General features: G+C 38.2%; 1 protein-coding gene across 4 annotated transcripts in view; it reads right to left on the bottom strand.

The window, feature by feature from the left end:
* Positions 1-20,828, bottom strand: part of lig1.L (ligase I, DNA, ATP-dependent L homeolog) — a 37,824-nt gene extending 16,996 nt beyond the window's left edge. The window contains 13 exon segments of one of the 4 annotated variants that reach the window (NM_001088184.1): positions 493-659; positions 2,128-2,300; positions 3,393-3,449; positions 10,177-10,284; positions 10,676-10,787; positions 11,216-11,635; positions 12,072-12,182; positions 13,850-13,990; positions 14,775-14,783; positions 14,786-15,081; positions 16,028-16,123; positions 17,748-17,797; positions 20,654-20,707. In NM_001088184.1, coding sequence (NP_001081653.1) covers positions 493-659; positions 2,128-2,300; positions 3,393-3,449; positions 10,177-10,284; positions 10,676-10,787; positions 11,216-11,635; positions 12,072-12,182; positions 13,850-13,990; positions 14,775-14,783; positions 14,786-15,081; positions 16,028-16,123; positions 17,748-17,764 — 1,707 coding nt within the window. In that variant the 5' untranslated portion in view covers positions 17,765-17,797; positions 20,654-20,707. 4 annotated transcript variants of the gene reach the window in all.
* Between the last annotated feature and the right edge of the window lie 1,495 nt (positions 20,829-22,323).

Genomic DNA, 22,323 nt, shown 5'->3' with positions numbered 1-22,323 from the left:
ATGCAGTGGACATAACCGAACCAATTGTCCCTAATTCCAATTAATTTGAATCTTTTTTCAACTGGTGTCAACAGTTATTTGCAATTTAAAAAAAAAAAAAAAAAGCATTATAATCTGGGTTTGCAGCAGTGACCATTATACTTTAGCAGACATACAGTTTTCCAACAGGTAGGGGTGGGGGGGTGGATGTGTGTGTGTGTGTTCCTTTTTATTCCTAAAAAGTATTGCTCGTTTTTGCAGCTTGTATAGGCATTTGAACACATTCATACCCAGTTGATGAAATACAGATAAAACTGTCCCTGCCTGTTGTAATAAATATAAAAAATGAACATGGATACTTTAGTATGCAAGCAATTCTAACAGCATAAGCAGCACTTCAGCGAATAGTGAAAGGTTTTCTGATCTCTCAGACTACAGTTCTTAATTATGTGGATCAGAAGCAAATGGCAATAGTTTACATTTTTCATTCCCTTGGGCTACATTTGTACTTACAGCATTGCCAGTCATCCTGGCTATATCTTTCAGCTTGCCGAAAACACCTGATGCCATGAGCTTTGGGGGTGTAAACATTGTGCGTTGGTTGCTACGACTGCTCTCAGCAACCAGGCCAAGGTCTCCTTTCTCTTGTGCCTCAGCCTTTATCTTCTCAAGCTGGCGTCCTATAGATTGAAAACAAGTTTGGGCTTTTGCATCAAGACATTTAATTTTAGACTCACTGACTGAATTGAATGTGCCTTCTTAAAGAAGAACTAAAGCTTAACTAAAGACGTAGGCTAGAAATGTTGTACATTATGTTTTGGGCTTCTGTACCAGCCCATGGCAACCACATCCCTTTAGTAAAGTAAAGATCTGTGTCTCAGAAGATGCCCCAGTATCTCTTTATCTTCTTTTCTGCTGATTCACTGAACATGCTCTGTGCTGCTGTCACTTACTGAGCTTAGGACTGACTCAAAATATACAATACACAGAATATAAATGTCACAATATAAGTCTGATTAGTAATTAATACAGATAATTACTACATGGCAGCACAGAACACAGTGCAATTAGCATCATAATATAATAATCAGCCCTGTAGCATCATCTTATTACAGATATTACAGACCAACCTCATTTTCTGCTTGATAATTAGTGACGACCCCTAAGCTTAGCTTCTCAACAGCTGCTCAGAGCCCACTGAGCATGTGAGTGTTGCAGACACTTTCCAAGATGGTGATCCCCTGTGACAAGTTTGAAGTCCTGGATCATTGCTGCTATTGACAATCTGAAACTTTAGGCTGGTGCAATAAGTTCAGTATATAAAATATGCCATTTTTAGCCACTCATTTTTAAGAGATACTGACACCAGAAAATAATCTTTTTTATCGCTATCATAATGTCTTTGAATTCTATTTATAATTTTGCATAAAAGTATTTGCCTGATGCGTTTACATTGCCTTTTTTTACCCTTGTGTTTCTCTATGAGGGGGCTGCTAAATTTGTTCAGAAAAATTCTGTTAGCATTAGAAACTGACAGGTTAAGAAGGCACAGCCAGATTGGCAAAACAGTCAGGTTTTAGGAACTACAAGTAGCGATTACTTACAAGGGCAGAAGTATTAGCGAAAAACGGTCAACATGACCCATAGGTAACTTTTAATATTAATAGTTTGAAAATTAGTTGTAAAATGTTTAGGGTCAGCATAACTTTAAGACCAAATCATCCCTGCAACATAAGCAAATCACATGCTGTTTTACCTATAGGTACTATTCTCCTATTGGAAGGACAACCCTGTTATGCACCATTCAGGAATATAAATTGCTCTCCGAGAGGAATACATGCACATAGTATACAAGTTAGCATAACTATCAACCCCTGTAAGAACATCTGTAGTTGTATGGTTTACTGATGGAATAATACACAATATAAACAAAGTGGATAAACAAAAAAAGGCACAGATGGAAAAATTACTCCACCCAAATCTGAAACTCAACACAATATTCTTTAATAGGTCCCAAAGTGCACTACATGTAATTAGGGAATTCTATCGCTTTCTTAAGAACACTAACTGCGCCTCAATCACAGCCAGGAGAACATAAACAAGTGGAACCTTAGACTTAAAAAAGGACAATTTGAAACAGACTCATACCTGTAGCCTGGGCAACTGCTTTCATTAGAATAGTTTCTCCTATGCCTAGCTCCAGTCCTTCATATGCCGGTCCCAGGCGGTTCAGACAAAGATAGATGCAAGGCAAGAGATCCTCAGGAGTAAGAGCAATGACGGAGCGCAGAAAATTACTCAGAGTCTCTATGTTCTTCAGTCTGAAGCAAAGAATTATATTTAAATAGATGTTTTAAAAGGTTTGAAAAACAAGTGCAAAAATAGAGGGATTTTTTTTTTTTATAGGCCATTTATCACATGTGTCTCTCTCTCTAAAGAATTTAGGAGAATATGCAAATAGAAGTCTCTTCTCCAATGGACAAAAGCAATAAAATAGGGTTGCCACCTCAGCCCTTTAAAACTGAACACATATGGAATACACAGCTGGCATAGCTTATTAGTAATGCATCATGCATCTAAATAAATTGCTAGTTAGCCATGCAGGCTATGGATTCCATGTGTGTTTAAAGGGGTGAGGAAGCAACCCTACAATAATATTGTCTACTGACAAAAACAATTTCTAAAAAGTGCTAAAATTATTGTGATTGAAGACAATGCGCAAGGAACTAATGGGAGTGATGCTAGGATACATCAGTCATCACATGAGCATAAACATGGTCATATTCTGGGGGTGTGAATGCAATACTAGGGATGGGCGAATTTTTTTACCTTGTTTCGCAGCGGAAAAGACACCCATAGACTTGTATGGCGTCATGCGTCAAAAAAAAAAAAGACGCGCGTTAAAAAAATTCTGACGCCCATAGACTTTAATGGGCGTCGGCGACATTTCGACGAAACAGGTCAAATTCGCTCATCCCTATGCAATACTAAAGGCTACATTATTTTCTTCTGCTGCATGGCATCTCTAAAGCTCAATTAAAGGTCCCTCCTTAAGAAGTCATGTTAGAGATGCAAATTCTGCTGGTTGCAAATATATGCATGAACTTAACATACTCTGCAGTATCTAATTCTGAACCACAAACAAAATTGAAATAGTTTCTGTTTTTCAGCGTTAATGTTACCTTTTCATTTCATTCTGAATTGTACATCAGTACCGATTAAGCAACAAATCAAGGAGAAAATTAAATACTAAGATTTTTGTTTACATCAGGATTGAGTGAACTGCATAAAACTCATCAGGACTTTCTGTTTGGACTTTTCATGGTTTATTTATACTAAATACCGAAGACCGTTATATATATGACAAAAACAGCGGTTTACAATACATCACACAAATAAATAAAATTAATTACCGGGCAGATTCCTCTTCTATCCTTTCAAACGTTCGGGCAACAGCAAGATATGGTACCCTAGGCAAGCAAAAAAAACAAACAAAAAAACATAGTATTAAGATGCAAAAAAAATCAAAAAAGTTTGGCTAAAACTGTCTTCTGAACATTCCTAATGGGAATGGTTCTTTAAGCATTCCGCACGATCATTTTTCCATTAAAGGAGAACTAAAGCCTAACTAAAGAATAAGGCTAGAAATGTTGTATATTATATTTTGGGCTTCTGTACCAAACCAAAGCAATCACAGCCCTTTAGCAGTAAATATTAGTGTCTCCAAAGATGGCCCAGTAGCTCCCCAACTTCTTTTCTGCTGATTCACTGCACATGCTCTGTGCTGCTGTCACTTACTGAGCTTAGGGACCCACTCACAATATACAGTACACATAGAATAGAAATGTCACAATAAAAATGTGTGCTCTATATTCTGGAAGAAATAGATTTTCGCTTTAATGTGTGAAATATTCTGGTTGCACGGTTTGATTCCTGACGAAGACGAAGATTGATTCAGCAAGTGCCGTTCTTCTGCATTGCTCGTGTTATTTCTTAGCTCAGGAACCCAGGTGAAACAATTGTCTATGGTTCTCTTCCTCTTATATTAAAGTGAAAATCAATTACTTCCAGAATACTTCTTATAACTAACAAATCACTACCAATGTGTGCCAAGTTCAATTCAAGGCTAGACTGGATTTATTGAAAATACAATTAAAGCAGAAAACATGACCATAGAAATATGTATACGCTGTAAAGTCATTGGTCTTTATGCCTCTAACCACCTCAGTAAAGCAGAGTACAACTTATGGTCCTATATTTTGCCTGCTGCAATTCCCACCTATATACCACTCAGCCTGCCATTGTGCTTAAAACAACCAAGGTGATTGCACGGTGACAGCAAGAAAACATGGCAAATTGCAATGATGTCTTTGCCGTATATTACATGGGAAGCTAAATGAGTAAGTAAGTAAATCACCAATATCTAAATCTATCAATATTTAACCAGGAACTCAATAGTCATACTACAAAAGGGAATTGCTATGATTTATTTCTATTACATGAATAGGTAAAATTTTTCCAGTCTGCAATTTAATAGAATAACTGCCTCTACACATGGCAGCACCTGTCTGGACATTTAAATTGCAGCGAAGTATCTCTGCTGTGTGCTATAGGCTCAAGGCCTAATTTTCCAAACAAGCACCAACATTAAGTATGACAGGCAACACTCACTAATTGCGTTAAACCTTGTTATTCATCACACATGCAACATATGGAGGTGTCCACCATACATGTACGGGGGATCACACTGGACGTTTGTGGACTGAGAATTAGCCAGACATTTTATCAGGATACATATAGTTACCACAGTATATTGCTAGGAGACATAGGAGACAATGAGGTAAAGTTCCTGCTCACAAGAGCTTACGTATAAGGGTGGGAAAAAAAGATGACACATGGTGCAGGGAACCAGCGTGGTTGTAACGTTCTTGTTGGTTAGAACAATAATGTCAAGTCCATAGTAGAAAATGGAAACCAGAAATGAGTGTGGGTGTGAGTGGACTGTAAGGTGGATGTTAAGTGATCAATTAAAACACACAGGTTCAAGGAGTGTTTAACAGGATATGGCCTAGTAAGCGAAATGAGGAGAAAAAGTAATTTTCATGCAGAAGTTACATCAGGGTTTGTACTTGATAACTAAAGAGGCGATGTATGGTGATGACACTGTTGATTGTTTTGGAAGGGAGTACAGGTATGGGACCGGTTATGAAGAATGGTCAGGACCTGGGGCTTTCCGGATAATGGATCTTTCTGTAATTTGGATCTTCATAACTTAAGTCTACTAAAAAATCATTTAAACATTAAATAAACCCGATAGGCTGGTTTTGCTTCCAATAAGGATGAATTATATCTTAGTTGTGATTAAACACAAGGTACTGTTTTATTATTACATAGAAAAGGGAAATCATCAACAAAAAAAAAATCTGATAATTTGGATAAAATGGGAGACAGTCGTTATGAAATTCAGAGCTTTCTGAATAATGGGTTTCTGGTTAATGGATCCAATACCTGTACAAGAATCTTGAAGAAAATTCTGTGTATGACAGGCAGCCAGTGCAGAAAGGGTTTAGAATTTCTGCCGTCTCTCGTGTGAAATAGGGTCCATTATGGGAAGTTGGAAGTGGCATGACTTTGTAAGAATTACACTGAAGGGCAAACAGGAGTCAAACAGACTAGTAAACAGCAGACTTGAACTGGGATTATATGGTGCTTTTCAACACATATAGTGAGCAGACAAATAAATGAAAATGGAAGTAACAGGTTAGCTGATAACCAGGTCAGTTTTGTCCACAAGGATTATTAAGACAACAAAGTCCCTGTAGCCAGCAGTTTGTGGGAGCAGAGAGAAAGTGAAGGCAGAGGTGACAGTGTAATCAACATACATAATCTGAAGGTAGATTAAATAGCCCTGAGAAAAATAAGAAAGACAGCTGAAGTAATACAAAATTAAATAGGATGAGAATGCTATTGAAAAGAAAGGGTTAAAATGAGTTTTAGTTGTGTGATTTTTCAGTAGTATTTAGAATATTGCTAAAAAAAGCATACAGGTCAGTAATGATGCAGGAACTAAGAGACATGCTCTTGCAAGCATATATACAGACATTTTGGGGCAGATTTATTAAGGGTTGAGTTGTGGTTTCCCATGAAAAATGAGTTTTCGCTGTGATTTTTCAGTCTAAAAATCGATTTTTTTTTTTTTCAGGTTAAAAAAAACTCTACCATGGAAATTGCTTCAATCTGAAAATGCACCATCTGACACCTGTCAGGGTCATGTAGAAGACAGCGGCAGAGGTCGCTTGAACCATTTGAATATGTTAATAGCCTCCATGATGTTTCAGGTTTTTTTCCAGTGGGTTTTGCTCGAAAACTCGATCAATTTTTCAGGTTTTTTTCCCATGGAAAACTCTATTCATTTGTTTTCTGGTTGTTAACCCCGAACTCGCTGAGTTATGAGTTCTTTCGAGGTTTTAAAAAGCTCACATAACTAAAATTTGACTTAACCCCCTTAATATGTAAAGAGGAGGTAAGGTAAGAGGTTAACCAAAAGCAACATGTTTATACAAATGTAAGAAGGAAAAGCTTCTTTATGGGTTCACCAGAAAAACCCACAGTAGCAATCCACAGAAAGGTTTTGTCGGGAAGATACTTGTACTGCTGTTCCAACTCCGTCTGATGGTATTTAAAATTGTTATATTTTGAAATTCAATGCTGCTTCTCAGACGGATACCAAAGAAACAGTTAAGGGTGATGAGATTTGTCGCCTTTTGTTAAATCAGGGCTATAGTGGGCAACAAATCTCTTTCCATTTCACATATAATAAATAGTCATAAAGTACTTTTCTGCCGTAAGAATAAATCCCAGTGCATAGTGGTTTCACTAGTGTGGAGTCCAGCTGAGCTATTACAACCTTTTTATTTTCAGTTTTTGTCTTTTGTTTAAACTTTAGGTTTAAAGAGTGTTTGTAATCTCTTTAATAAATTAAAATCCACAATGATATATAGATTGGCCCATTAATCTTTGGACAGAGAAAGCTTTTCGTATATGCCCCTGAAGAAGCCGAGTTTGTTGGTGAAACGCGTTAGGTGGCATAGGTGGACGGTGGTTAGCCTAGCTTCCACTCTGTCCCCACGTAGATAGGCAGGTTTTTTGCACACGTTGGGCACAAATGGAAGGGTGGGAGTGGGTAGCTATGCACTAAGTCCTCTCCAGTATTCAACTTCTGGAAAGGTGCCATTTATTTTGACTTTGATTTTGGCACCACCGTTCCACCATATGCAGTTTTTAATTGTTTGTATTTAAAGGACACGTGTCCAGCACTGCAGCTTGTTGGCTACAGCAGTAGTAGTTTCATGAGTGCTCTTCTTTTTAGTATACTTTATTAAAAGTTAAGTCTTAACAGTTACATACTTTGTACATGTATTACACTGAACTTGTTTGCTTTGAAGTGTGTGGTTGGAATTGAGAGTTACAAGTATCAGTTTCACTTCAATGTCTGTGTCTTTAGTTTATACAAACTTGCAGTGTATATATATGTTTCGAACCAGCAAATAGCCCCCATCTGTAACATTTCTGTACATTACCACAATGAATTTTAAATGAAAACTCAAATGCAGTTGAACTGCAGACTTTCAGCTTTAATTCAGTGGGTTGAACAAAAAGATTCCATAAAAATGTGAGGAACTAAAGCCTTTTTTTTTTCTTTAACATAATCACTTCATTTCAGGGTCTCTAAAGCAATTGGACAATTGATTCAAAGGCTATTTCATGGGCAGGTGTGGGCAGTTCCTTTGTTATGTCATTATCAATGAAGCAGATAAAAGCTCTGGAGTTGATTTGTGGGGAGTGCTTGTATGTGGATGATTTTGCTGTGAACAGACAACATGCGGTCATAGGAGCTCTTCATGCAGGTGAAACAAGCCATCCTTAAGCTGCAAAAACCCATTCGAGAAATTGCTACAATATTAGGAGTGGCAAAATTGACAGTACATCCTGAGAAAGAAAGAAAGCACTGGTGAACACAGCAACGCAAAAAGACCTGGATGCCCACGGAAGACAACAGTGGTGGATGATCACAGAATCAATCATTTCTATGGAGGTAGGTGTATCAATATCCAAGTCTACCATAAAGAGAAGACTGCATGAAAGTAAATACAGAGGTTGCATTGCAAGGTGCAAGTAGGGTTGCCACCTTTTTTAAAAAAAAAAATCTACCGGCCAGTGGTGGGGGCGATAACTAAATGGGTGGGCCGAAATTTAAAAAGGGGCGGAGTCACGACCAGTGATGCAAAAGGGGACGGGGCCACATCGTGAGAGGAGCAGAAGACGAAGAAAATGTACGTTTCCACCTGAGGGCCAAGGGCTTTTGTTAAGGGTATTACAAATTACCGGCAAATTTGTAATACCTGCCCCGGCACGTGTTTTCCCGGCTAGGCAACCCTATGTGCAAGCCACTCATAAGCAAGGCTAGATTAGACTTTGCTAAAAAACCATCTTAAAAAAACCTAGCACAGTTCTGAAAAACATTCTTTGGACAGATGAAATAAAGATCAACCTCTACCAGAATGATGGCAAGAAAAAAGTATTGAGAAGGCGTGGAACAGCTCATGATCCGAAGCATACCACATCTCTATGAAACATGGTGGTGGCAGTGGGATGGCTTGGGCGTGCATGGCTGCCAGTGGCACTGGGACACTAGTGATGTGACACAGGACAGAAGCAGCCGAATGAATTCTGAGGTGTTAAAGAGACACTGTCTGCTCAAATCCAGCTAAATCCAGTCAAATTGATCGGGAGGCGTTTCATAATACAGATTGACAATGACACAAAATGTACAGCCAAAGCAACCCAGGGGTTTATTTAAGCAAAGAAGTGGAATATTCTTGGATGGCCAAGTCAGTCACCTGATCTGAACGCAATTGAGCTGCATTTCACTTGTTGAAGACGACAGAAAGGCCCACAAACAAATAGCAACTGAAAGCCGCTGCAGTAAAGGCTTGGCAGACCATTAAAAAGGAGGAAACCCAGAATCTGGGTTTTATTTTCAGTTTAATTTGTCCAATTGCTTTTGAGCACCTGAAATTTTTAGTTTAAAAAAAAAAAAAAAAAAAAAAAGGCTTTAGTTCCTCACATTTTTAAGCAATCTTTAAAGCTGAAATTCTGCAGTTCAACTGCATTGGAATGTTTTCATTTAAATTTCATTGTGGTATAGAACCAAAATTAGAAAAAACTTGTCTCTGTCCAAAGATTTATGGGCCATCAGTGATGAAGTGCCAGAAGGAGGCATGAAACGCTTCAGGTGACTTAACATGTCATAGGGTAGGAGTACATCTGTAATAGATGCCTGTTTGTTGTTTTAATCATTCGAAAAAAGCTGGACAGTGAATTTTATCCCGCGTGTGTAGAATGGTTCTCACCTACAAAACCCCCTAGTTCATTGGTTTGTTCCCAAAAGCACCATCTTCATTCATATAGCTTTAAATTCCTAAGCTTTGCATTGATGAAATGCCTTGCATGCGGTGTTCTTTCAATCAACATGGAAAACACATTAGTATATTAAAAACAGAGGAGTCGTAGGGACCCTAAACAGATGTCCAAGGATTTATGTACCGATTTCACAGCCCTGAGTATAACACTGAGTAATACGTTTTACTTGAGGCAATCCTAATGCAACACTATGAATTTTTTTCTTAAGGAAAATTGTCCCCTACAGATGACAAATGTGTCCCAACATCTGAGTGGAGGACCTGGTTGCTTAGCAGACATCAAACATACATGAATTCACACATAGCGCCTGTTTTCTGATAAATAACTAGCCTCATGCATAGTCTGAACAAATGTAATTTCGACTAGGGTTATGATACGGTTTACCTGTCAAATCAAAGGATAAAATCTGAAATGAAATCTGAATGAAATTGTGGACATACATAAATTTAAAGCAGCAACAGTAAATAAGGTTGCAAAATCTAGTATGTCATGATTAAGATATACTTTACACTGGAGCCTCACCCGTCAAAATAACAGGCCACAAGGAAGTTAGCCTTGCTGAATAAGACAGATTATTTTCTTTCTTGCAATATAGATATGTATGCTTTGAGATCTAATTAAGTTCTTGGCATCCCATATCCTAACACAGAGAACAATGAGCAACAACTAAAAAACGGGAAAAAAACAAAAAAAAAAAAACTAAAAAAAACTTACTTCTGTCCATTACACCAGCAAGCATCATCTATGGGGTGATATTTACTCTTGGATGGGTTATACTCTGTCTGTTCTTCTGATGCTTCTTGCTTGGATGCTCCAAAGAAACTGAATGAAAACAATGAAAGGTTGGTGGTGAAGCTTTTGTACTAGGGATGCACCGAATACCCTATTTTGGATTCGGCCGAACCCCGAATTCTTTGCTAAATATTTGGCCGAATACCGAACCCTAATTTGCATATGCTAATTAGGGGTGGGAAGGGGAAACCTTTATTTACTTCCTTGTTTTCTGACAAAAAGTCACTCGATTTCCCGCCCCTCATTTGCATATGCAAATTCAGATTAGGTTCGGCTGGGCACAAGGATTCGGCCGAAGCCTGCTGAAAAAGGCTCAATCCTGGATTCGGTGCATCCCTATTTTGTTCTAGAGAGATTTTTGAATTACATGATATGGTTTCTCCGTGGTTCATCATTTATACCAGTTATTTGAAAGCCATACCTGCCAACGTTTTTTTTAGGCTTAGGCGATTCTTCTAAAGAGGTCTCAGTGACATTCTTTTCATTCAGATTTTCCTCTTTCTTTTCAGTCTTTATTGCAGGTTTCCTTGGGGCTTAAGAAGAAGAAAAAAAAACATATTGAGGTGTTTGAAAAGAAATATCTGCCAAAAAGTTTAATATTCTTCAAAAATACTAATTTAATCTTTACTTTACTTTTTTGCTCCTGGCTCTTTAACATGAGCAAAGGTTGCCCCATTCAGAATGATGTGTGATTTTACTGCATTATTAGCTGCTTGCAATATTGTGTCAGCAGGCAAAGCTGCCTTGTAGTATCTGCAGATAACATTCACCCTCCCATGATTTATATTACCAATTTCTTTAACATGTGCAGTTTTATATACAGTATTGTGTACCTAAAGTAACTACACACAAGCATCAACTGACAACCTTCGTTGGGTATTTGTTTGGGCCCGTTGTTTATACATTCATAAAGCCTTTAGTCTTTCAAGGACCATGGCACACTGTGGGATAAAGTACTCACCAAAGAAACTGCTTATTTGTTTCACAGGTTTAGCAGAATCTGCTTTCTTCTGAGGCTCCTCATCGCTTTTTTCCTCATTACTTTTTTCCTCACTGTCATTGTCTTTAAAAGAAACTTTATCGCTAAATTTCACTTTCTTTGGCAGAGGACCGTTTTTCTTTCTTGCCTTCCCTTTTGAAGCTTTAGGCTCCACAGTAGGACTGGTAAGTTTGGGCTGTGGTTGCTCTTGACATTTAGGTTCAGATTGCTCTTCTCCTGAAACAACATCCTTTTGGTCTACAAGTTCTATGTTCGGATCATCCGCTTTGGATATGGTTTCTTGAACAACTTCGGCATTTGTCTCTTTCTTTATGGGGCATTCCTCTTCCATGGAGATATTGTGACTTGTCTCCATGGGTTCTTCTTGTTGAATATCTCCCTCTGTTTTAATATAAACAAATTAAATTATGTATATAAATTGGTTAATGTAAAAGGATAACTCATGCACTAAGCTGTGATTGTGCACAGGTACATTTGGAAAGTCCCCCCATTTCTGGTCTCAACATAATTATTTATTTCTAAGTGAATTGCTCTCTTTGTAACAACACAGCAACTTTATATTATCTAAGCTAGCATGATGACTGCAAAACAATACTGTTGGCATTTTAAAATGTATAGACTTAATTCAGAAGGCTACACATTAGTGAAACCCTATGCCCAAGCATTCAAGATAATAGATCCCAAGTCTTTACTGATGCTTAGATAAGGACTACAACTTTATACTCAAGCCACATAAATGAAACACTGCTTTAGATAATCTTCACCATTACTTGGAAGACAGGGAACAAAGATGCTTTCTACAGCTCCATCTTCTCACCTGCCTCTTTCTTTTGGCGCTTCACTGCTCCTTTGACATCTAAATCATCTTTTGGTGGATTTGATTCACTGGGAGATATTTCCAGCTTACGCTTTGGTAGCTGTTTACGGGCTGTTAAAGAAAGGGGAAGTTCATGTTTAAATTTACTTTTAATATACCATTTTATTTCACCATTTTTTTTCTCACAATGCAATCTCACCATTTAAACATCAGTAGTGCCAGATTTGTCTAAATGGTTGCACCATGTGCATGTTTTTACAAACTGGAAAGATGCTGTCAAAATTGGGGGAGTAGACCTTTTGTCAATTCAGATGCAGATCGTTTAAAGGGGAAGTAAAGTCTAAAATAGAATAAGGCTAGAAATGCTGTATTTTGTATACTAAACAAACGTACTGCACCACAAGCCCAATCAAACTAAAAATTATTTATGCTTCCAAATTTGGCCACAGGGGGTCACCTTCTTGTAACTTTGTTAAACATCTTTGCAAGACCAAGACTGTGCACATGCTCAGTGTGGTCTGGGCTGCTTAGGGATAGTCGGAAATTATCAAAACAGCACAAGTCAAATAATATACTGCAGAAGCCGATACAGCAAGACTGATTAATAATCAGAATAGTCAGACTGCACTGGGTCCTGTGTTATCATGTAATCTAATGTGGATTTTATAATTTTTGTATTGTTTAATACAAACTTTCTCCAACTCTGCAGAACCAATGGTTGCAGTGAACCAGTGGCTGCAGCAAAATAATCCTCCAAATAGAATCCCAGTTTATCTGTTTAAATCTGGCTCAATGATCTTTGTCCCTGCATCTGGAGTTGGAAACAGTAAAGGGGATATAAAGGCAAAAATTAAATCCAATACAAATCTCTACAGTCTCCGACTGCTCTACAGGGAAACAAAGCTGCTTGAGTTCTGCATGGCTGGGAAGTAAGGCGGGGGCTACAACTGCTGTTCATAAGTATCATTGTTTTCCTGCAGAGCAGTTAGGGACCGTCTGACAATTCCTATAGAAGGAAAAAGCCTGCTTTTTGCTACTAAGTTCGGCCTTTCACTCAACTGCAGGCACATCCAGACCAGGTGGTATGGAGGATCCAGGAAGAAGATGGTGACATAGCACTTGCACAGCAGTAACCTTGGCTACTGCAGTTTTCAGCACTCCCCCAGTGATTATACCTTTCATTTTACTTTAAAAAAAAAAGTAAGCATGGTATTCTTTCTCACAAGTTTAGTGCACCTATTGACAAGTATAGCACACCTATTAATGAAGCCTGCTGTGGGGATGCAGGGTATTACATTCAGGATGGCAGTAGCTACAGGGTTGCCCAGTATCAATAGGCACATTTATACACAATTTTCAGAAAAGGCAGGACAGATACAATGGCAAATATGCAGACGTGTTTGGATGCCAATACCTTTAATGAATGCAATCAAAACATCTGCATTTGTTTTAGCACAATTGCACTTGTAACCATATTTAAACCTTAGACTGTAATACTTCATTTTTATTGCTTATTTCTCCTTTTCAGGTCCTACTTTTATCTTCCATTTTATTCAAAACTGCTTTCAAGTAGCTAGAGTATTTAACCCCTAGCAACAAGATACATGTAAAACATCAAGTCTGAGGGCTGCAAACAAAAATGTTTTTGTTGCCTATGAATTATGTAATTTAAGGTTAATAACTCAAGTATGTATTTTGTTACACAGTTATGCACATATTTTGCAACACAATTATGTGTACACAATCTATTAAGTATCAAAATATAACTAACTACTTACCTGTCTTTCGTTTGGGGATACCGGAAGGAGATATGCCAGGAGAATCTGAACATAAAGGGCTGTCAATAGATTTGCTGCTGCAAGGAGAGACAAAATCTTGGGAAGTGTTCATCTCTGAAGCTCCTTCAGATTTTGCATCCTGAAAGTTTAAAAGCAATAATGTTAAAATGGAGTTTTATTATAAAGGGATCAATAAGAGCTACATAAGACGCACTGAAACATATAAACCGATCTTTCAAGGAATGAAAGAACCAAAACGTTTCTTTTTTTATAAGCACTAACTCTCCATTACCCCCAATATGATGTACATATACAGATTCAATTACAGAATATCTTGGATAAGGTGACATTAAAGGAAAACTATACCCCCAAACAATGCAGGTCTCTATAAAAAGATATTGCATAAAACAGCTCATATGTAAAACCCTGCTTCATGTATGTGCCATTGGGTAATCATAAATAGAAAATTGCCATTTTAAAAAATAAGGGCCTCCCCCTGAGATCGTAGGATTCACTGTACTGTATGTTAGGTCACATGAGCCAATTAACAGACAGAGTTGTGTCTTTTGCTTCCACACTTCTTCCTGTTACAGTTAAAGTTGAAGTATTTCTGGTCAGGTGATCTCTGAGGCAGCACACAGACCATCACGAAATGGTGGCTCAAGGCAAGAGATGTAAACGGGCAATATTTACTTATATATTCCAGTTTGGTAAGATTATTTAATATGCCAATTAATATGATATGAACTATCTGTTGCTTAAGTGTTCATTTTGGGGGTATAGTTTTCCTTTAATGCTGCATGTCTAAAATCAACAGCTCAGGATGCATTATATGGAAAACCCCCAGGTCCTGAGCATTCTGGATAACAGGTCACATACCCGTATAACCGTAAAAATAAGCAATAACTAACATTCTGTAACTTTATACGCCAACAGAACTTACCTTACGTGCACTCTGAGGAGTTTCTTTACGTGCACTTGGAGGAGTTTCTTTACGTGCACTCGGAGGAGTTTCTTTACGTGCACTCGGAGGAGTTTCTTTAACATCATTCTTTGGATCGCTTTCATTGTTCATTTTTTCAGGAGTCGCTTGTACCTTTGAATTCTCCTCTTCCTCTTCACTATCACTTTCCAACACACGTGCAGACTTCTTTGAAACTCGTTTGACTGGTGACTCGGCATCTCCACATAAAGCACTGCCATTTCTCTCTTTTAAAGGACGTTCAGGAACACTGTGAAATGATGCGGAGTTAACACTTAGCAGAAACCATATCAAAGGTTCACCAGAATATGAAACCAATATGAAAGTGCTGTGAAGTAGCATGAACAAATGAACTTGGACATGAGAAACCTCTGCTAAACCCTTTCAAACGCAAATATACAACACTGCAGCTTTATTATTTTCATAAGCAGAACTGTAATGAGGATGCTTAAATAAAAATTAATATAGCCCAGGCATTAAGACAAAACAAAAAACAAGGAAGAAAATGGTCCCTACACAATAAGACAAAAATTCATATAGATATATGGGATATCTTAAAATACAGAATTTCACATATAGCAAAAGAAAACATTCCAATGTAGATCACTAAACAAGATGGTAGGTCTTTTACAGATGTGAAGTTTGGGGGGGGGATCACACTGGGATTTGCACCACGTGAACTCCTTTTTTCTCTTAGACCCACAGTTCTCTGGTCTCAGTAAATTCAGCAGGTGAAATGCACAGCAGCTCCCACATGCAGCCCTCACACTCACACCATATTCCACTGCAGCTCACCTGCTTAAAACACCCTTGGATGTACAGCTCACACCTCTGCCTGGTTAACCCTGTGGTGGCTCTAAAAAGGGTGACTCTTAAAGGGGTGGTTCACCTTTAAAGTAACTTTTAGTATGTTATAGAACGACCAATTCTACGCAAAAAAAATAAAACAAATTGCAAATTATCTCAGAATATCAGTGCTCCGCAATATGTTGGCGTTATATAAATACATAATAATATCACTCTCTACATCATACTAAAAGTTATCTCAAAGGTGAACAACCCCTTTAAAGCGATGGCTTAAAACCTAAAGAATGGGGATATATAACTGCCATCCAGGATATATCCCCTCCGACTTCTACACAGACCACACAACACAATAACAGATTGGAGAAAATGACATTAATTTTTGCAATTACCTTTTCTCTGGCTCTTCTTTTTCCTTTTGAACATCATTCTTCACTTTCTCTTCTTTAGTCTTTACTTCAGCCCCTAGCTTGGGCTGAAAAAAGGACCTTAAAAATAAATAAATAAATAAAGCAGCGTTAAAAAGCTCATGTGCGTGCCAAGTGCTCCAAATTGGGAGAAACAAAAGGCTTATGTGATAGTCACCAGGTTATAGATGGATCTTGGTGTGATTTATTTATTTACTGTAGTTAAAGCAGAGTGGAGGCAAGTCTAAGAAAAGTCCAGCAGTCAGCAAAGCTGCAGGTGTGCATATAGGTTCCATAGGCTAATGACACATGCTGAGTTTTATCTTTTAGTGAAAAAGCGCCAATACCAGTAGAACCTTATGTTTATGCAGTGATCTCAATGGTATCAGTCTGTCAATAAGCACAGCGTGGAGGACTTAAGCCAGAAAGCACTTCTGTGCATTTATGGGCCTTAAAAAGGCCACGCGTACAGAGTGACATGCAGTTGTAATTGATATCACCACATATAGGGTGGTTTCAGCCAGTATTAGATTTTCTCCACTGATTGAAAAAACATTTTTTAAACATTGATGGAAAAAACAGTTTGTCAGTTTCTATCACACAGAAGAACTGGACAGGATCAATATACGTGTATATATATATATATATATATATATATATATATATATATATATATATATATATATATATAATTTGTTATCAATGTCATACATAACCATTCAACTGCAGGGCAAACAAGTCTGCTTTCATTTGAGCACCACATAAAGGGATGAAACACTACTTACAGAAAGCGTATTCTCTTTAATTCTGGCGTAAAAGTCAATTAAACATGAAGCAATGATGTTCTGAGCAGACTCTGTTCACTATTAAAATGATTACAGTGATTTTCTGGGACATGTATCAACCGATATTAATTTTTATAGCTATTTATTTTTTTTATTATTTTGCTTTGTGTTCAGCAGCTGTCCAGCTTGGAATTTCTGCAGCTATCTATTTGTCAAGATCCAACGTATCCTAGTATTCAATAAGTGGTTTGAATGAGAGACTGGAAAATGAATATGAGAAGGCCTGAACAGACCGATAAGTAATATAATGTAACAACAATAAAAGTGTAGCCTCATGGAGCAATGTTTTGGCTGCCCCTTTTGAAACTATTAAGCAACAGAAGCAGAATACATATGAAAAAAAAAGACCAACGGAAATGTTGCTAAGTACAAGACATAATAAACATATGCATCATTTACTAAAAGGTAGCTTAAAATGATGCACCCACTTAATATTTAGGCTTTAAGAAATGTGCTACTAGAGTACTGTATTTGAACCACTGAGCATGACCTGAGTGAATCTATTATTTTAATACAAAATTCCCCATTTACTCGGATATATATTACCTCAAATCGGTTTTCCCATGTAACTCTGTAAGTTGCACAGGGATGAAGTTCCAGGTGTGACTGGTCAGACTGAATCACAGGTGATACATACTGCTACACTTTTCAATAGAGGCAGCCTGAATGTATGTAGATCCATGCAACCCCAACAGATATGCATTTGCAAGCAATGCTGTCATCAGTCCAATACAAACCAAACGAATGGGCCTTTCTTGTATTGTATATATACACAGAGTATTATTATCTATTAATATCTTAGGACAACTTCATTTTAACACATGTAACATTTAAAGCAAGAAGAAAAAGAATAAACTTACTTTATTGTTCGTTGCATATTTTGTCAAGAATGGTTAGAAGATTCCTGATGCTATAATAAAAAAATATATATTAAGAAGAGGCAAACAAACCCCAGATACAAAAAAAGAAAAACTAGGAAGTGACCTGCACACATTGTAAAACTGCAGCAACCTCAAACAGCTGAGGTGCTGCTACCAGTAGCCCCCTACTTTAATGCCGCTAACTATAATATCACTATACCCCAGTACTTGGGATTTATGGTGTTACAAGTTGGTTTACTATTGCTTATGCAGGTATAGGTTATCTGTAAACTGGTCATCCAGAAAGTTCTGAAACAGGATACCACTTTTAATGAATCTGGTATAAAACTTGTATGCCTCGTGTCCCTGCTAGATCTCAGTGATAATGACTTCAGAGGGCATCTTTAGGGGGCTTATAGCCAGGCATTATAAAAAGGGGGGTGATCAGTCACTATAATTAATCATATAAGGCTAACAACCTATCTAGGGGCTTGTCTGAAACAATTCTAAGCAGCTTTCCAATATACATAAAAAATGTTCAGTGCTTTTAAAGCTATTGAAAGCAGCGTTTACTTAACTCCAAGTTGCTACTTTTCAAACAATGTTGCAAGTCTTAGTTCCTCTGCAAATCCAGGTCTGATAATCAGATGCCTTGTCAATAGCAATACATATACAAATAACTTAAAACCCATAGAACATTTGTAATGAATATATATTGTAAAGTTGCTTAGAATTATGCTTTCTTTTATTAGGCAAAAAATGGGTTGACCTTCCCTTTAACCTGCTGTAAGATGCCATAGACCAAGAGCGTCCAAAAGATAGATCGGGAGCTACCAGTAGACCTTAAGGGCTGGGACACACTGGGCGATTTGGGGAGATTTAGTCGCCTGGCGACTAATTGCCGCGACTTTCCACGACCAATCTTCCCCGAATGCCTCCCCTCGCTCTGCGCCTGGCTAAAATGAAAAATCGCCTGCGCTAATCACACGCGGCGATTCGTTTTCCGTTCGGGCGACTTCGGAAAACGAATCGCCGCGTGTGATTAGCGCAGGCGATTTTTCATTTTAGCCAGGCGCAGAGCGAGGGGAGGCATTCGGGGAAGATTGGTCGTGGAAAGTCCCGATCTCCCCAAATCGCCCAGTGTGTCCCAGCCCTTAGTTGGTGATCAGTAGATCTCAAGACACAGTCAACAAACAGCTTTACTAAATTACCCATCTGTTTTTTTTTTTTTTATTAACAGTTTTTGCAAATTTTCACAATATCATAGAAGAAAGATTAGAGAGAAGAAGTAGTATTAGATGGGGGGGTGAAGGAAAAGAAATGGGGGGGGGAGGTATAGGTGGTGAGAGCCACAGCATGTACTGATAAGATTTATACAACAACCGTATGTTAAGCATGTAATGTCAGGTCTGTTGATTTACATAAGAAAATCTGTCAAAGTACATTTTCTCTCTTGTCCTTTATGAAAGCAAAAGTATGCTCATATATGTGGATTCGCTTCACTTCTGCCTGAATGTCCTCATTGCTGGGTAAAGTGGCTATTTTCCAATTCCTGGCAATTATTGATCTACTGGCTAGGATTATGTAGAAGATCTTTTGTTTTTGGTTGCTCTGTACTTGATGTGGAAAGATGCCCAATAATGCTAAGTCAGGTTGCAGAGAAAAAGAAGGATCTATAAGCTGTTGAAGTTAGATATTGGTCTCTTTCCAGAAAAGCTGTACTGTCGGGCATGGCCACCAAATGTGAAATAGGTACCAGTGTTCTTTTGACACCTCCAGCATTGATTCGACGTTTGTGGGTATGCTTTCTTTATTTTGTCCGGTGTAAAATACCACCTATATAACAATTTGATTGCCGTTTCTTGGTGGTTTAAGGCCCGTGAGTATTTAGGTGTTTGCTTGAAGAGATATTCCCACTGGTCTCGTGTAATAGTTCTTTGAAGATCTTGTTCCCATAACTGTAGGGCAGTTAAGTCGTTTCTAACATGTTTTAATAGTAATGCATTGTAAGCCACTGTTGCTCCTTTTCGTTTTAAGAGGGATTTGAGACAAATTTGTTCGAACTTTGTAGCTGGGCTGGTTGTTAGCATCTTATTCGTTTGGAGGAAGTGTCTGATTCGAAGATATGTATATAGTTGATTATCAGGTAATCGGTATGTATCTTGTATCGTTGAGAATTTTTTGAGACCATCTTGGTCGAATAGGTCACCCAATTTTTCCAGTCCTGCAAGGGTCCATATATGCAAGGACATATTTGGTATCGCTCCTTCAAGAGTCGAGAGGGGAGCCAATGCTAAAATTACCCATCTGTTTTATTCTTTTCATTCAGATATTTATTCTAAGGCCACATGAGAAATACTTGTTTTTTAAATATAGCAATACAATTCTCTTATAAATCAATATAATATTTAAGTCATATTTTTCGTGAAACAGAATGCGAACAGTGATACCATGGATGTAGATCATAATGGGACAACATCACTAAAATACATTAGTAAAGTATGGACACGCCTGCCATAGACAGTCACTATTAAGTGTGTCCACAACAGCTGAAGGCAACAATATGAGGCCTATATTGCACAAAGAAATGAAGAGGGACACTAAGTGCATATCAGGGAGTTGTAGTTTCAACAGTGGGCTTTCCATTGTTCTGTATGGCCAGTAGGAGGTTACATGAAGCCCGGTCTGTTACAATAAACCTGTGCCCTCCACTGAGTTGTAGTTTAATTAGAATTGGCACCACAAATGCAACAACTTCCAACACGCACTGTACAATAGGGAAGCCCAAGCGGGGCCTTGCTGTGCACATACCGCCAACTGTAATTCCTCTGTCAGAGATTATTCTTATTCCTTCATTCAAACTACGAATATATACCCTCATCCCGCGCTAACCGGGCGCCAGTTACCTGTTATCTGTCAGTGGTCACTCTCCTTCTCCCGCCGTAAAACGAAGGTTTCCCTGTCTCTCTGCAGACAGTGCTTAATTTTCGCGCGTAACTTGGCGGACCAGCAACAAAATTAAAGCGCCAAACGCCAGCCTGCGCCCTGCCGTCACTGACAGGTCCGTCCCAGTCAGAGAATTCATGCGACGGCCATTTTGAATGTGGGCAAAAGCCTCAAAAAGCAAAGATCTATGAAGTGTTTGGTCCTTAGACATTGGCTGAAGTGATTGTTACAAGAAAATGATGGAATGTGAAAATAACCATTTTATTGTTCTGTATTTGAGGCAATATTTGAGTCTATTACCCAGAAAACTCTGGAATAGAACAACGCAACTTGCCATGCCTGGTGCTTGTGTTTGTCTTTTTAATAGATTTGCTTTTTTTGTGGAATGATAAATCCAAACGCCTTTTATTGATGTGTTGGTCAACTTACTCTTACCCTTCATTGTTTTGGACATTTTTACTCTACAGCAAAGGTTAATTTTATGGTGAACTGCTTACCCCAAATAAACTACGGAATCCACTATTTTGGATTTGGCCGAACCCCCAAAACTTTGGCAAAAAGAATACCGACCGGAATCGTAATTTGCATATGCAAATTAGGGGTGGGAAGGGGGAAAACATTTTTTACTTCCTTGTTTTGTGACATAAAGTCATGTGATTCCCCTCCCCGCCCCTAATTTGCATATGCAAATTAGGATTCAGTTCGGCCGGGCAGAAGGATTCGGTGCATTCCTTAAACAGAAAGTTAACTGCAGTAGAAATCTGTTTTTTAAAAGCATTCTGGTACAGAGCTGCACATTAGGGAAAATCACCTTATCTTGCATCGCCCGGGTCCCAAGCATTCTGGTTAACAAATCCTATGGGGCAGATTTACTAACCAGCGAAGATCTTGCGCTCAGGTTAAAGTTGTATGGACTTTACATTTACACTGTTTATTACACACATGTCCAGGGAACCTTAAAGGGATACTGTCATGGGAAAAAAACATTTCAAAATGAATCAGTTAATATTGCTGCTCCAGCAGAATTCTGGTAGTAGATTTAGAGGCAGCGCACTCCTGGGCATCAAAACAATGATCACTCTTCTCCAGATTATTAAAAAAAAATTAAATCCTTTATTTAAACATAATATCAATCAGACAGACTTAGTATCTGAGGTCTAGTATTGTGAATTTCCCAGCTGCCCCAAGTCATGTGACTTGTGCTCTGATAAACTTCAATCACTCTTTACTGCTGTACTGCAAGTTAGAGTGATATCACCCCTCCCTTTTCCCCCCCCAGCAGCCAAACAAAAGAACAATGGGAAGGTAACCAGATAGCAGCTCCCTAACACAAGATAACAGCTGCCTGGTAGATCTAAGAACAGCACTCAATAGTAAAAACCCATGTCCCACTGAAACACATTCAGTTACACTGAGAAGGAAAAACAGCAGCCTGCCAGAAAGCATTTCTCTCCTAAAGTGCAGGCACACGTCACATGACTGGGAGCAGCTGGGAAATTGACAAAATGTCTAGCCCCATGTTAGATTTCAAAATTGAATATAAAAAAATCTGTTTGCTCATTTGAGAAATGGATTTCAGTGCAGAATTCTGCTGGAGCAGCACTATTAACTGATGCGTTTTGAAAAAAAC

The sequence above is a fragment of the Xenopus laevis genome, chromosome 7L (assembly GCF_017654675.1).
Source record: "Xenopus laevis strain J_2021 chromosome 7L, Xenopus_laevis_v10.1, whole genome shotgun sequence".
NCBI lineage: Eukaryota > Metazoa > Chordata > Amphibia > Anura > Pipidae > Xenopus > Xenopus laevis.
This window is presented reverse-complemented; position numbering and strand designations above follow the sequence as displayed.